At 40.1% G+C, this 15,908-nt stretch overlaps 1 protein-coding gene across 11 annotated transcripts in view; it reads left to right on the top strand.

The window, feature by feature from the left end:
• The window catches only part of TTLL5 (tubulin tyrosine ligase like 5), a 127,114-nt gene that overhangs the window by 61,610 nt on the left and 49,596 nt on the right, over positions 1 to 15,908 (top strand). For 9 of the 11 annotated variants that reach the window (XM_048308154.1, XM_048308153.1, XM_048308160.1 and 6 more), the window contains one exon: positions 13,934 to 14,088. The exons of the other annotated variants lie outside the window; for them this stretch is intronic. In XM_048308154.1, coding sequence (XP_048164111.1) covers positions 13,934 to 14,088 — 155 coding nt within the window. The remainder of the gene's footprint in view (positions 1 to 13,933; positions 14,089 to 15,908) is intronic. 11 annotated transcript variants of the gene reach the window in all.

Genomic DNA, 15,908 nt, shown 5'->3' with positions numbered 1-15,908 from the left:
TTTTTTTTTCACGTGGACACATTCTACTCTTTTGTCAGTCATTAAAGAGTCATTCTGATTATTTTTTTGATCCAGCCTGGATTTTAAAGCTTGTCTTGCAAGAAGGACCCAGGGGTTTTGTGAGAAGACAGGGCTGCCATAACAATAAGGGCAGTAAGAGGTATCAACATACAATAAAAGCATAGTAGTATGGCAGCAAGGCTTGGGCTTATTGTTGTGGGACCTGGAACCAGGATATCTGTGTTTGAACTGCCAGGCATAGATGTGGATTTGAAGCTGGGGCATTGAATAAATAGAAGTGCAGGAATTGCAGAGCAGGCTGGCAGTTTGGAAAGTTATTTGCAGAAGAAGAGGTACTGTTGAAGCTACTTGCTTTGTGGTTATAGATTTGGGCAGACCTGGATTTGGCCTGAACTAAGAGAGGGAAGGCAGAGGTGGATGAGACAGAGAAATATATGGGAGAGGATTTAGTAAACACCTGGGGAGAATTGGGAAGTCAAAGACTATTGGTATGAGATGAAAGGGGGAAAGGCTTGAGATGGGAGTGTTTGAGGATTCTGGGTTATGAAACTTTGGTGGCTTTGGGACAGGAGAATTAAGGGATTGAAAACTGAGAGAAGAGTAGAGAAAGGGCTTGTATCAGGGTCACTTAATTAAACAGGGCACTACTTTCCTCTGCATTTCTAGACAGGAGACTGAATTGTTACTTTCCTCCTTTTCACTGCTCTGTTTAAACCACTCGAAATATGATAGTATTTTTTTAGAAAGCATTCTTAAATAAATTGGCATGAAGATGAGAACATTACTTACCTAATAATAAAAATAGTACAATTGTTTAAAGCCATTCCAGAAACTTGGAGTTAGTCTACCTTGTTGGAAAGTACCTGGCTGGTATGAAAAGGACTTGATATATGGATTTAATTATGTTTCATGATAAGATTAGGACCACTGATTTGGAGGGGGTATATGAAAGAGTGAGTTTTGAAAATGCTGGTATTGCTGTAGACTGTATTTTTGTGGGGTTTTTCTTGTTTGTATTTTTTTTTCCCAAGGGCAGGAACTTCTATGTGAGAGATGAATGTCTTTGTGCGTTGGTTCCCTGTGTTGTGCCAAGCTGCGTCTTGGAGGCTGGGGTGCTCTGAATACATACCTCCTTCCAAAAGCAGCTGAGAAGCTTATTTTCCATTCCCATTTTTTGTGAGAATTGCTTCTGGTATCCATATAGTACTGTGGGTTTCTGGGGTTCCCAGGAATGTAGCCTCAGCAGCTTGGAATGATGTTGTCATTCTGGTTGGGAGTCCACCTCTGTCCCTCTCCAATCCCTGCTGTTCTTCACTGTTTTCTGCCCATGCCCAAAGCACCTGTTTCATGTTTCTTCTTTTACACTCTTGTTTTCTAGCCTCTGTATTAAATTAGTTTATTATTGAGGGGTTTTTAAAAATATATAATTTTGTTGATACTATTGATACTATTTTATTATTTCCTGCTAAAATACTAATGTTCAAAGGGAAATTTTTAAGTGTAAGTATCTGATGAACTTTGAAAAAGATGTTTAAAATCTGTCCTCTTAAGAAAACAAGACTTTTGTGATTACTTCAGCTTTCTGTCTTGTCAGTCCTCTCCACTCCTGAAACATCAGATAGGAACTTCACACTGATACTCATAGGATATACAATTCTTAGTATATGAGAGATGGAGAGGTAGGAAGGTAAAGCCTTACTAATCTGCAAATTTGTTCCATTGTACTCAGTTTTTGGTCTTCACAGACTGTCTCACAAAATGTGAGAGAACATTTTGCCTTTCATTAATTTGTGTTTTTGAAAAACATTTTCCGTTATATTGTATAAAATTTCATCAGGCCATCTTCATTCTTGCAACCTGGAGAAAACAGTGGTGCCTTCACAGTGATCTACAATAGAAGTATTCATCTAGACCACTTAAGAATAATTACTTAATTCTTTTGCATCACTGTACAATGCCTTACTGCACAATTGCAGGAATGAATGAGGGATGAATAGAGAGCAAAGAGGAGCAGTATTATTCTGTCTTTGACTAAAAAAGAAGCAGCTTTTTGGTTAATTTCTGTAACTGTCTTTAATGGTAGGACTAGGAACGATGTTTCCTGAAGGACATGCTTGAGTATGTCAATCTCTAGTTATGTTATGAAGGATTTGATCTGAGTCAGGACCAGTGCTATTCAGTGTTTTCATTGGGGCACAGTGGCATCAGGTGCACCCTTAGCAGAATGCTGTCCAGAGGGACATGGACGAGCTTGAGAAGTGGGGCCATGGGAATCTCATGAGGTTTAACAAGGCCAAGTACAAGGTGCTGCACCTGGGTCAGGACAACTCCCAGCAGCAACACAGGCTGGGGATGAACAGATTGAGAGCAGCCCTGCTGAGAAGGACTTGGGGGTGCTGGTGGATGAGAGGCTGGACATGAGCCAGCCATGTGCACTCACAGCCCAGGGAGCCAATTGTATCCTGGGCTGCATCCGAAGCAGCGTGGGCAGCAGGGTGAGGGAGGGGGTTCCTCTGTTCTGCTCTGGTGAGACCCCACCTGCAGTGCTGTGTACAGCTCTGGGGTCCCCAGCACAGGAAGAACAGAGACCTGTTGGAGCGAGTCCAGGGGAGGGCTACCAAGATGATCAGAGGGCTGAAGCACCTCTTCTGTGAAGACAGACTGAGAGAGTTGGGTTTATTCAGCCTGGAGAAGAGAAGGCTTAGAGGTGACCTTATTGTGGCCTTTCAGTACCTGAAACGGGTCTACAGGAAAAGTGGAGAGTGACTTTTTACAAGGACATGTAGTGACAAGACAAGGGGTAATGGCACTGAACTGACACTAGGTTTAGATTGGATATTAGAAACACGTTCTTTACTGTGAGGTTTGTGAGATACTGGAAGAGGTTGCCCAGAGAAAATGTGGCTGCTCCATCCCTGGAAGGGTTCACAGCTGGGTTGGATGGGGCTCTGAGCAACCTCATCTAGTGGAAGGTTGGCATACGGGAACCTGGGCATGCAGGTAGGGGTTGGAACTAGGTGATCTTTACGCTCCCTTCCAACCCAAAAGATTCTATGATTTTATGATAAACATTCAGCATTAGAAAAGAATGCATACATCAAAGTTTCTACATAGAAAATTTATTGTTTAGTATAGCTGTTAACAATGAATGTTAGTTTTTACTTCTGAGGAATTTTATTCCATTCTCTTAACTTAAAACCACAGATTTATGATATTTTTGTGATTAAATAGGATCTAATAATAGAGCTCATTTTGAGATCATAACAACAGTGGGAGTTAGGTACCATATATCCATACCATATATTTCAGACCCTGCCTGATCTTTGCAGCATGTGCAATCTAACTATAGTACTCCGCAGCATCCAAAAATAGAAAGGTGTGCCTCTAGTTAACTACCAATATGTCTGGGAGCAAGCAACAGAGATCCCTATATTAGATGTGTCTTTGAGGGTCCAGCATTAACCTGGTAAGTCAGTGGCTGAGTAGGATAATGAGGAGGTATCTGATCTCAAATGGCTGTAAGAAAATGAGTAATACATTATGTCCTATCTATTTGAGTTCTTTGAACTGAGAAAAATAGCATTCAGTGTAACTTGTTCATATTCCAACTTTCAAAAAGTTTTTGACAAGTTTTCAGCAACTGTTGTTAAGATGGACAGGTCTCTGTAGGATGAGAAACAAAGTTTTATTACAGATAAAAGACAAAAAGCAAACAAAAAATAACTAGTCAGTTTGCTGTATAGCAAGTGGATAACTGAAGATGCATAATGCAGAATGTACATGATCCAGTGTAAAATTAAGTGTTTGAAAAGAGGAGATTAAGGACATTAATGAGGCATTTTATTACTTAAAGAATGAAAGTTATTGCAAGGTAGTATAGGGTGTGAATTTACAGTAGATTAACTAGTCTATAGTGTTCATCCATGTTTGTGCAGCTCATATTTACCACATAAGGTAATTTCTTGTTACCTTCAGTATAATGTGGGCTGCGAGAGTCCCATGTTCAGTTACAGCAAAGTTAGGTGTGTGCTGTAAACTTAAACTCGAGCCTACTTCCTGGTAATTTGTCGTTATGTTTGTATTCTTTTTTGGATTATTATGAGTAAAACGAATAGAAATTTAAGAGCTGCATTAATTGGGTAAGACACTGGCAGATGAAGTTCAGTGTTTACAAATAACCGACTATATGATAAGCAATAATTTTAACCTCTTGAATGATTAATCTAAAGCTTATTTCTTTAGGCAAGAAAAAAAAGGATTTTATTTCATTGAAAGCTCAGTGAAGATACCTGTTCCAAGTTAAGCAGTAAAGTCAGCAAAGAAAAATTAGTAGTGTGTTTAAGGAACAGGATAGGACATATATATATTAGTGTAAGCATCAATTACATAACCTTCCTCAAAACTGTTTTCACTTCTGGGTGACATCCCTAAAGTGAATTTAGGAAAAATAACTGGGGTTCACAGAAGAATGACTGCAAATGCAGTTTTAATGAGGAAAACATTAAATTTTTTTAGGGAGGAGATAAATGTGAAGGAATTACATAGAGCAGTGAAAGACAAGGTAAATAAAGTTTACTTGATTCATGTTTCTCATAATAATGAGAAGATATTCAGTTTAGCAGGAAGATACTGGAGTAAAAAATTATAATAAAAGTGAATAGTTATTGTCACAGATTATATTTACCTTCTGAAACTCCCTGAAATGGGATACCATTAAGGCTGAAAAATGAATAGGCCATAGTTTCCTCAGAGAGAATAACGAGCATTTTGCAAACGATAGATCCCTAGGTTTTACCATACAGAAATAACAAATTCATTTTCCTTATCAATAAGATGTTTCAGTTATGTGCATGGAAACTAAAATTTCTTCCATTTTCTGAAATATGTCAGACAGGATAGTGAGTTTGCTGGGCCGTTGATCTGAACTGACCTTTTACAGTGAAGAACATGTGCTATGCTGCTGCTTCCATATTTATGAGATTTTCTTTGTTACATTGCTTTACTGTAGTCAAGCTAAATATTTTCGTTACAGTAAGTGGGCTACTGAGACACTTGTGAGGAACTCAGTATCTGAAATTGGTGATTTCCCTAGTTATGTCAATCAGATAATTGCTAATTATTTTTACAAAGTGATGATGTCTTTGTCAATGTGTGTAGTGTAGCGGTTAACGGTGCATGTTAACAATACAATTTTTCAATTTCCTGAAGTTTTCTTGTTCAGTTTGCCCACTGCCTCACATGAGCTTAAAATGGCAACAGTACTGTTGGGGAAACAAGGCAGGTATATTGGTGGTTAGCTGTGGAATGATGCCTGAAGATACAGTTCAGTAAGCCCATTTCATTGCAGAGGGACTTAATTTTCTTTCTTGCTTTGATTTGTGATGTAGAGATCTTACTGGCTACTTTGTGACTTCTGGACAGCTGTAAGAGAGGTTTTCTGCCTGTACCTGCTGTAAGCCATTGGTCTTTCCTGATGGACAGATGGATGAAGACTGACCAAAATAATCCAAACTACTTTTCCTTCTGTTGTGTTCCATACCAGGCTTCAATCCTAAAGTCTTTATTTCATGTGTGTTTAGCATAAAATATTTCCATGTGTTTGCATTGCAGGCCTTTCTGTAGGGGGGACATTAAAATACACAGCATGGGTGTACATCCAGAGCCAGGTGGCTGGATCCTGGATGCATATGAGTGTTTTTCTTTGTGAATAGCATGCTACTTCTCCCTGAAGTACACTGTAAGGTAAAAATCTTTGTGCAATGTTGTATCTGTGTGAGGTCCCTATCACTGTCTGGTGAGGGGGGGCTGCAGTTGATATCTAGCAGGCTGTAGTACTTCATAGTTATTAATGCTAGGGAACTGAAGAATGTGTTGAATTGGCCAGCTTGACCAAGAGGAGGAGGAAGAGAAGGAGGGGAAACCTGGTGAAAGCTCTCTCTCTCTGTGTGTGGGAGAGTGTGAGATTTCAGGTCCCAGCTATCATCAGGAATAGCTCCAATTTTTGCAGCCAGGGAGTTTAATCACAGGGATAACATCAGACCACCCAGGCAAGGGCTATACAGAGCTGCCTCCTTCTCGGCTATGCAGCCAGTCAGTACCCAAGATCCAGCAGCCAGGATTCCTGCAAACATACTGACATTGGAGATCCATTGGAGGATGGGGCACTTGTCTTATTCTACATTTTTCATTTAGACAGAAGGTAGAAATGAGCAAGAAGCAGATGAGTTTACAAAACCTTAGCACCAGGGAGAGGGAGTGAGTAAGAATTGAACGGAGCATTTTACAGTGTTCCAGAGGGACCCTGTGTGTGCTACGGGAATCCCAAAATAGTGAGCTTCATCTTAACATCAGCTACAACAGTATTGGAAGCCACACCACTCCTCGTTTACCTGTCTTAGTTACACAGTGTGGTACCCTCGCCTGCCTTGCCCTCGACAGAGCAAACTACCAGTCTGCCAAAACGCTCTGTACAGGTCCCAGTGGGCATCAGCTCTTTCCTGGCACAACAAGAGCATTAAATTTAGGGTACAGCAAATACAGAAATTTGGTGAGGCTATTTTCTGCACTGAGGAGTTTTGGTTTTTTTCAGTGATGATCCCTTGCTTTGACTCAACCCACTTTATCTGAGTCTTAGTCAGTTTTATTTTCTTTATGTAACCGTTTCTTTGGTTTTTACCTCTCCACTGATGGAGAGAAAGGGAAGTGTAAAGAAAAAAGGCATCTTACTGTAATTAGTAAGAGGAGCAAGAAGCAGGCAATCGACTCTGAGGGGCATTTTTCTTTCTTCTTTCACACCTCTGGACTCCTGAATCTTCTCCTCATTCAAGCTGTTCACACAGGAGCTGGAATTACTTTTATTACTACTGATTTGTAGCAGCAGCAGTAGTAATATAACCAGTTGGTCTCAGCAGAGGTTGTAGGAAGTGAAAATATCAATGTAGTTTCTGCAGTGCTCATGTTGAACTCCTTCTGCTCTGAGGCTCCACAGGGAATAGAAGCAGAGGGTTTTGTTATGATGCAGCAACATCTGCAGATAGTCACTAAACAGGCCAGTCTGAGCAGCTAGGTCTCATGTTATGGGAAAGATTACACCCTGATCATCAAACTTTTGGCAGGATTGTGCCTTGTAAAAATCACTCCCACTGGAAGTTTTGAGGCAGAGAGTGTCTAAATGAAAGCCTGACTTTTTCAGGAGAGGGAAGAGGGGGAGTTCAGCCATCCACAGCAGCAGCACTAACTTGGGTTTTCTTTTTTCGTTGTTAAATGGATGCATATGCTGGAGACACTACAAAGGAATTTGCAAGTTTGTCAGGTTTCCCAGGAATGTCTTTGGCAGGTCTTTGTCTGGAACGTTTTCTGGAGACTGGAACACTTGTGCTCTGTATGCATATGTATATCCTGTAAGCTGGTAAGCTCAGAGAGCAAAGAAGGAATGTCACAGGCCTTTGGCCAGATCAGCCTTGGTACACACACAGATTTCACACTTCCCAGCCTGTTAGCCCCAGTTCTTCCCTCCTGGCCAGTTGTTACTGCAAATTCAAATCTGTACATAAAATGAAGGTGCTTTAGTATGGGGTTCGGTCAGCAAGATGGCCTGGGTAACAGAAAGGTGGTTCTAGAAAAATCTATTTGTGTTGCATGATTTCCTCATGGAATTTGTAGTGGTACATTGTTACACTCTTCAGACAGTGGTTGTATGTGCGTGTCTTATTTGTGATTTGGGGTTTCCTTTGCCTCTTAAGAGGCAGGTTAAGATGGTGTAATTTTTTTCTTTTTTCTTTTTTTTTTTCCCCCATACTGGGGTAGCCTTTTGGATTCCAGTATCTTGGTGCATTAAGGAAGGCAAGACAGCTGGACTGTTTCCAGTAGTACTGGCAGACTGGCAAGCTGCCTTAGACCAAGTCATGCTAGCCTGTGCTAGATCGCAGATGTACCTGGGAGCTCTGTTGTAAAGCCAGGAAAATGCAACACGCACTAGGGAGAGAACAGGTTAACAGTGAGTATTTATATTGTTGTAGCATCTAGTCAGTCATCTCTGAAGGCTGAAGGAAGAAAAATAACTGAAAGAATACAGCAGATTTTTTTCTCTCCACATGGCAAATTCTTAGCTCTTCCCTTCTGTTAAAGATTTCATGGATCTTGAAAGCCTCAGGGGTATCTGTGTTTGAGGTAGGCTTGGCAAGTGAAAATATAGTGACTGTGGAAGCCAGGTAATGAAAGAAAAAGCACATTTCATTTGCAAGCTATTGGATAAAGATGGTATTGCTGGATGAACAATAAGTAATAAAATGGAGAATTAGGGATTGACAAGGGTCTTGAAGGATTCAAACTGGATAAACATATGGATACATATGTTTACATATGCTTACATATGCATATACAGAGCATATGGGTAAAAATAGATCAAAAGGCAAAGGAGAGCACACTACAGATGAGACATTTTGCACCTTTTCAGTTTTCAAGTGGAATGGTTCCCTCTTTGAGCTTATGATACAATGTCATCTTGTCCTGTCTGACACATCAAAACTTAAGGATTCTGGTCTGATCCTAAGGCAGAGGAGTAGTGATCTTACGTGTATCTTATCATGGTCCTTGTCCAATCCTTCTTTAAGCAAAAAGGTTTCTCAGTAAACAGTTTATTCGTATATGCCTTTGTAATCTGTTGATAGGGTGCATTGTGCTGAAAACTTTGTCTCCTCCTGTTTCTGTGAAAATTTCATCATTTTGAAGGTTTTTTTGGAAGAGACAAAGTAGGCCTATGGTTACTGCATTCTTTTGGCATATCTCTTAGGCCTGACATGTGAAATAATAGCTTGAGCTCTGGATCCCTTTTCCTCCTCACCAGTCAGAAAGATCCAAATGGAAATGAGAGATGTGTGAACTGGGAAGGATGCAGTGTGGCTCCAAGTAAGAAAAATTATCTTTAGACTTCGTATATCTGCAGTCTCCACCACTTTTTAGGCAACAGGATCTGACTGGCTTCTGCCAGAAAAGTGTTAAAACTGCCAACTGGAGAGGATCAAGGCAGCAATTTGTAGCGTATTGCTTGTTATAACATGTTGACCAGTGAAATTTTGGATCTGCTGTTCAGGATGTTGGTAATGAAAATTTAAGTCACTTTTTCACTGCCTGCCAAGAGGGGCAGAGTAATAACTTCTAGCGGTGATGTGTCCCTGTTCACCCTGGTTGACTCCTACAAACTAGCAAGAGAAGCATTCAGGCTTTCAGGAGGCTTTTCCTGAGTCCATGCAGGCTAATCTGCAATACTGGTTATTATTATTTTCTTTTTCTGATTGTTGTAATTCATGGCTTTAGCTTATTTGAATCATTAGAGAAGATCAAAAAGAAAATACTAACTTTATTATAGAAAAAAGATTATTTAATATGGCAATGGGAACTCTTGAAGGACTAGTATAATGTAGATCAGAAAAGTGAAAGACATTAAGCTCTTTGTCTGACTCTTGCTTGTGATTTCTTAGTACTATACAGTGGATCTTTGTCTGTAGGATGCTATTGATTGGAAGCAAATTCTATCCTAGAGGTTTTTATTCCTATCTGTACTTCAAGAGTTCATATTTCATACTGAATTTTTAAAGCAGATTAACAAAAACAAACCCCTCAACTCCTATGTTCAGCACTTCGGGGTATCATTCTGTGTTGTGGCCTTGCTTTCAGTCTTAAATTTATTCAGAAATAAATTTTGCTGAGTAAAGCGTGACCACGGAGATAAAGTCTTTTAAGTGTATGTGTCTCTGCTGTCAAGGCAAGTGTATTGCAGTCATAAACTTACCTTGTAACATTTAAAAATAAAAATAAATGTTAAAAAGTATTTCAGCATTATGCAATAATTTATGTTTTGTCTTATTAGCGTTATATTGAAGTAAATATAACAGTACATATATGTACTGTTTCTAACACAGATCTCTATTGATACGGCTGTGACAACCCACGTGTTTTTCTCCCCTCCTCCCATTTCTTCATGTTATATCATAAATAGAAGTATGTCAAGTGGGTTCTTTTGCTTCCATGAGAGCTTTTGGGGATTTACTATACCATGGCATTCTCCAGTCAGCATGTTTGTTTCAGCATCTGACATCTTTGCTGTCCCAATCAGTTTAAAAATCGGAGCAAAACTTTGTGAATCCTTCTATTATAAGAGATATTAGCTGTGTATTGTCTTGCCTTTTACAGGCTCCACAAAGAACGTATAGATGTGACAATGTGAAAATTGGGATGTTTGAAGTGTGCAGTGCAGCCCACACAGGTCTCCTGTCATACTGTCATTGTCAGGAAAAATACTCTGAACTCCATCACTGCTAATGAAAAGCAGGAGTCTTACCAAGCAGGAGAGTTTGAACCCACCTTGGTGCAACTCAGTTTGAAAACTAATTTAATTCTTGTAGATCCACACCAATAACCAACTTCTCTGTTGAGCCCCACTCACCTTTCTTTGTTTTGGAGAGATTTTTTTTATTTGTTTGTTTCTGCTCCATTACTACTATTTCTGAAGCTATAAGCTCTTCTATATGGATATTTTGGTCCAGGTGCTCTACATTACTTCCTACACCTAAGTACCAACTGATTTGCTGCTAAGTGTTTGCCTCTGTAAAGGGAAGACTGCAGTTCCATCAGGTGCACAGGAAGACTAGAAAATGAAGCCACTGCTGAGCACAGATGTGTTGGGAGTGCCTCAGTAACCCTCCAACACAACATCCTGGCCAGCTAATTATAGCAGCTGCAATGTCTCAAAGCATGGCACAGTAATAAGCAGTAACACCCATCTGGGTGGGCTGGCTGCAGCTAAACCTTATATTCTTGCTGGTGTTCTCTCTCTCTTTCTGAATCCTTTGCCTGTTTTTAATCCTGCTGTAGTTTAAACACCTGTCTATCTGGAATGTGTGAAATGTCCCTATTACCCATGCTAAGCTATTTGCTTAAAAAGACAGCTTTCAAATAAACAATGATACAGTATTAATGAGGAAAGCATGTCACAGTAATAGAGCAAGACTGAGGTGGTAACTCGTCAGACTAAACGGTTCTTGGCATCAAGATGATGAGGAGAGAAAATTGGATGACATCATCTTCATTTCACACATTGGATATGTTAGCAAAGTTGTGATCACTGTTGCTGACAAGCTAAGAATTGTATATAACCTATTTTATTTACCATGCTGCTTTCTGTGTTTGCATCATTTACCATTCTTGCTTCTTTTCAGACAATAAATTCTTTGTGACCAGCAACTGTCATTGTTAGGTATTTGTATAGTGCCTGGCACAATTAGAACTAAATTTAATTTGAAGCTTTCTGTTACTGCAATGAAGATTCTTTAAAATTTAATTAAATTCTACAGAACACAGCAACATTAAGGGGTGAAGTAGAGGCTCCAAAATGACACCTAATACTGTTTTCCATATAGGGTGGATAACACTACCCATTACTAAGCTTGCCTGATAATGTCCCACTGTAAGATCTTGTCTTAAATTGCTTATAATGTTCTGAAACTTTATTCATTTGAATTAATGTTTTCTGTGCTTATTGTTCAGTTCTCAGAACACTTCAGGCAAGGTGAAGTATTCCAGCCAAAACCAAGGCTGGATTAAAAAAATATTTTGTGCATTTTAATATCTACAGAACTTTTCTTTTAAATCTCTTCATCTCCCATGCTTTGAAATAGCAATTTTGAATTTAGAGTTTTGTCCAAGCTTGATTGCAGATTAACTGTTTGAAAAGCTTCAGGTGAAATATACTCAGCAAGACCTGCTAGACCTCTCAGCTTCCTGAAGGTTCCCTCCACACTGAGGATACTAAACTGAATTTCTCTGTATTTGCACCTCTAGTGTACTTTGGTTTGAGCTTCTGTTCTCTTGTGTTTTCAGTAACCTGGTCCATGTTGAGTTGAGGACCTGTCTGACTTGACTGCAGAATGAGTAGGAATTCTGCCAGGGTGTGGAGAACAGCTAGGATATGGAGCCTGTGAAATTTGTATCTGGACATAATTTAGGAGAGGACACTGAGAACCATTCAGATGGAAGAACAGAAATGGATGGAGTGGTAGTGTGGTAAATGTGGTCCAGTGAGCAGCCCTCATTCAAGGACTGGATGAATGAAGAGGGTGGCAAAAGGAGAGGTCAGGGGAGGGGAATAAAACCAGAACTACTAGGATATAGGACATGTGAGAAACCAAGAACGGAAATGTGGAAAGACCAATCAAGTAACTACTCCTGGGGAAAGTTCCAGACCTGAAATGGTGTGAGTCAGGGGCCAGAAGTAGTGAGAAAGCTAGTGCTGGAAGTCTGTAAGAATGAAACTGTACTGAGGAAAACAAGGAGAATGACACCTGAAATGCAGAAGCTGAGACTGTGTGAGAATAATGACACACAGATGAGGAGCAAGAATGGAAAAGGATAGAGCTGAGAAGGGGTGAGATGAAAGTGGCTGCTTTTGGAGGAGTGGGCAGAAGCCTAGGGTATAACCACTAGAATTTAATTCTGTCCAGAACTTGAAGTAGGAATTCTGAACTTAAAAAATGCTTAGGTGCCTTGTACTATTAAACCACAGGAGGGAAAACTTACTTTGTTGTCAATGGCAATGTTCATGATCCAGAGTTCAGCGAGAGGATTGTCTGTAGTCCTGAACAAGCCCATTTTAAGAGTGAGTGTAGTGTATTGCAATGAAGATGGCATGTACTTGTTTGAGTAATTGAGCACAAATTCCGTTAAAAGAGCGTTGTTAAGCTATGCTTAAGTCACACTTTAAGTGGCTTAATAAGCACCACCTTTGAGATGTGGAGCAGATGCAAGGCTAGTTCTTAGACTCTTCTTTCTGTGTCCTGTGTCTCATTGGCTATATGCCTTCCAAATGCCACAGAAGTGAGGAGGACCAATACAGGTAAGTCTTGTTTGCCATATGATCCTAATCTTTGTGCAGAACCTGATGTTTTTGCTGCTCCTAAAAAGTAGCATGTGATTGTGTAATTTGAGGTAGTTGTGTATCAGGGCTTGACTGGGAGGCCTTTGCAAAGTTGGCTTTTCAACCTTTGTATTGTTTTATTACTTTTTTTTTTTTTTCCAAAATGTAAACTGTTATACCGCTGTAACAGATCCATTGCATTATGTATTTTTTCAGTACATCAGCAGATAGGGCCTCCTTGCACGGTTTGATCTTTCAAGAGTATAAGCAATGCAGGAAGAATGCTTATGGAAGGAAACAATGAAATACATGTTACATGCTTAAAAACTCATAGATTTTAGAGCTTGATATTGCAAACATACACCTAACGTAATTTTTGTGTGTTTACTTGTGTGAACACACAGTGCTTTGTAAGTGGTTGTGTGAGAAGTTTCTTTAATGTGTGGTTGGGTTTTGGTTTGAATTTTATATCCAAGGTACATATGTTCTTGGGTTGTGCTTGTATGTTTGTGTAGGGAGGGGTAGAGACAGGACAGGTGCACATGGTTGGCTTACTGACACAGCTCACGACAACTGGAGAGATACTCTGGTCTCTGCTCAGTGTAATATGAGCTTCTAGCTTTTGATCAATGCATGTGGAGTTAATTTTTCACATGGGAGGAACTTTCTTACTTTGGGATTTTTGCCCCATCTTTGTCCTTTTCCTTCTCTGTTCTTCTGTGAATGGCAGGGTTGTAATTTTCATGCTGGCCTCTGAATTCATCTCGGGCATGATGGATCTTGGTGTCATCTCTCACTGCTTTATGCAACTAGCACAGTGTTTTTTGCATTTGAAAGTTTTCCATTTTCTAACAGTTTCACTTCTCTTAGTGCATACTCTATCCCATTTACTTAGTGATACATTTTTCTCTTTTCTTGGCATTTAATTGTTTCTGATAGTTTGTTTGGGTTTGTTTTTGTTTTGTTTCTTTTTCTTTTTTTTTTTTTTTTTTGCCTCTTCAGTTAACAAACCTGGACTTGGCAAGTGGAGCTATAAGCAAGGGGAATGCAGCTGCCCCACAGAGCTACTGGTCACCACTCAACAAAAGAGGGCCACTGTGGCCTGTTCAGTCAGATACTCATAGAGATGACAAAAGATCTGTCTCTTCAGCAGTCAGGTAAGTTAAAATTGCTGCTCTAGCTTTTTGAAGAAGAATGCAATGCACTCAGGAGCTCAATTGTAATCTGTGTTTGGCTTCTTGCTCAGATGTAGGAACATGTCTAGAGAAGGGCAACATCGCTGGTGAAGGGTCTGGAGCACAAGTTTTACGTGAAGCAGCTGGAGAAGCTGAGGTTGTTTAGCCTGGAGAAAAGGAGTCTTGGGCAGTGGGGGGTTACACTATTGCTCTGTACAACTCCCTGCAAGGAGGTTGTAGTGTGTGTTGGTCTCTTCTCGCAAATAACAAATGATAGGACAAGAGGAAATGGCCTCAAGTTCCATCAGGGGAAGTTTAGACTAGATATTAGGAATAACTTATTCACCGAAAGGGTTGTCAAGCCTTGGAACAGGCCACCTAGGGACATGGTGGAGTCACCTGAGGGTTTTTAAAATGTGTAGGTGTGATACTTAGGGACATGGTTTAATGGCACACTTGGTAGTGTTAAGGTTAACAGTTGGACTTGAGGATCTTAAATGGAGGATCTTTTCCAGCATGAGCAATTCCATGATGCTAACAGCTTAGTAATGGTTCTTCTCAGGTTTAGAAACTAGCCCTATGAAAATAGCTGTATTCCCAGAGCTGTCAGGTTCATGGTGAAATAGGGGCATAGATGAACATGGTGGATGAGAGGGAAATGTCTGTTTCTCTTTGATCATTTCCCATCCCTGCATCTGTAAGTTTAGGTTTGCTGGCATTGAAACATATATGCAGAATGCAAACTTAGACCTGATGCTGCAAAAATCTCCACTAAGTCCTCATCTTCATGCTTTTTCCTTGAATATCAAGTTTAGATTGTTCAAAGATAGAGCAGTATTTATCAGAGTTTCTTTTCCAGATGTCTTCTTTATACTCTATATTAATTTTGGACATTGGAATTTATATTTATGGCTTACACACTCATGGGAATCAGGGCAGAGGACTGATTTTGCAGTAAAACCATTCTTCCTGTGGTTCAAAGAACAGCAAGATTTACTTGCAGGAGTCTGAATCTTGGAAGCTAGGAACAAGGCAAACTTGCTGCAGTAACCAGGCTAGAATACAAGCCCAGGACTGCTGGAGATCTGAGTTCTTCCTTTCCACTCCAGTAAATAATATTGATTCCTTTGCCTAAGCATTCATTTTTATCTTTTAAAACAGAATAATGAAGCAGAGCTTGTCCAAGACATGAGTTTAGGTCTGGAAAGTACTGCATACATTAAAATGCCGTTCTTATCACTGGTGCCTGAATGCTACTGGAAAATAGAGGGAAGCGAGAGAGGGAGAAACACAGTGCAGATGAGGCATGTGATCTGAGTGCTCATCCTTCCCCAAATCTTCAACAGAAAGATTGTAATGGGATTTGGAAAGCTCAAGCAAAATTGTTCTTATTTCATCAGTCACTACTTTTCATCCTGCCTAAAGAAGAGGAATGTGAGGAACGTGAGAAATGAATTCCTGGCCTGTTTCTGTTCCAGCACAATGTTTGCCTCGGGGGTTTAAAGTTATTGAGAGAAGTGGTGGTGTTTCTACTCTTGGACCCCATCCAGGCAAGCTATTACCTAATCCAAATAAAGAACCTATCCAACAGGTGTAAACTGCCTTCCCCTCCTACATGGCTTGGGAGAGCAGCAGCATGCAGGCTGTCCTAGAGCTTCTGTTCCTTTTTCAGCTCTGTTTGCACTTCTGCATGGGCTCACAGACCTAGCTGCAAACCCCACCACTGCTGCCCAAAGCTCCATTTTGAATGACTTCCAGGGCTGTGCCTCATCAAGCATTGTGTGCATAGTTTAATGCTTTTA

This window comes from Corvus hawaiiensis, chromosome 6, assembly GCF_020740725.1.
Source record: "Corvus hawaiiensis isolate bCorHaw1 chromosome 6, bCorHaw1.pri.cur, whole genome shotgun sequence".
NCBI lineage: Eukaryota > Metazoa > Chordata > Aves > Passeriformes > Corvidae > Corvus > Corvus hawaiiensis.
This window is presented reverse-complemented; position numbering and strand designations above follow the sequence as displayed.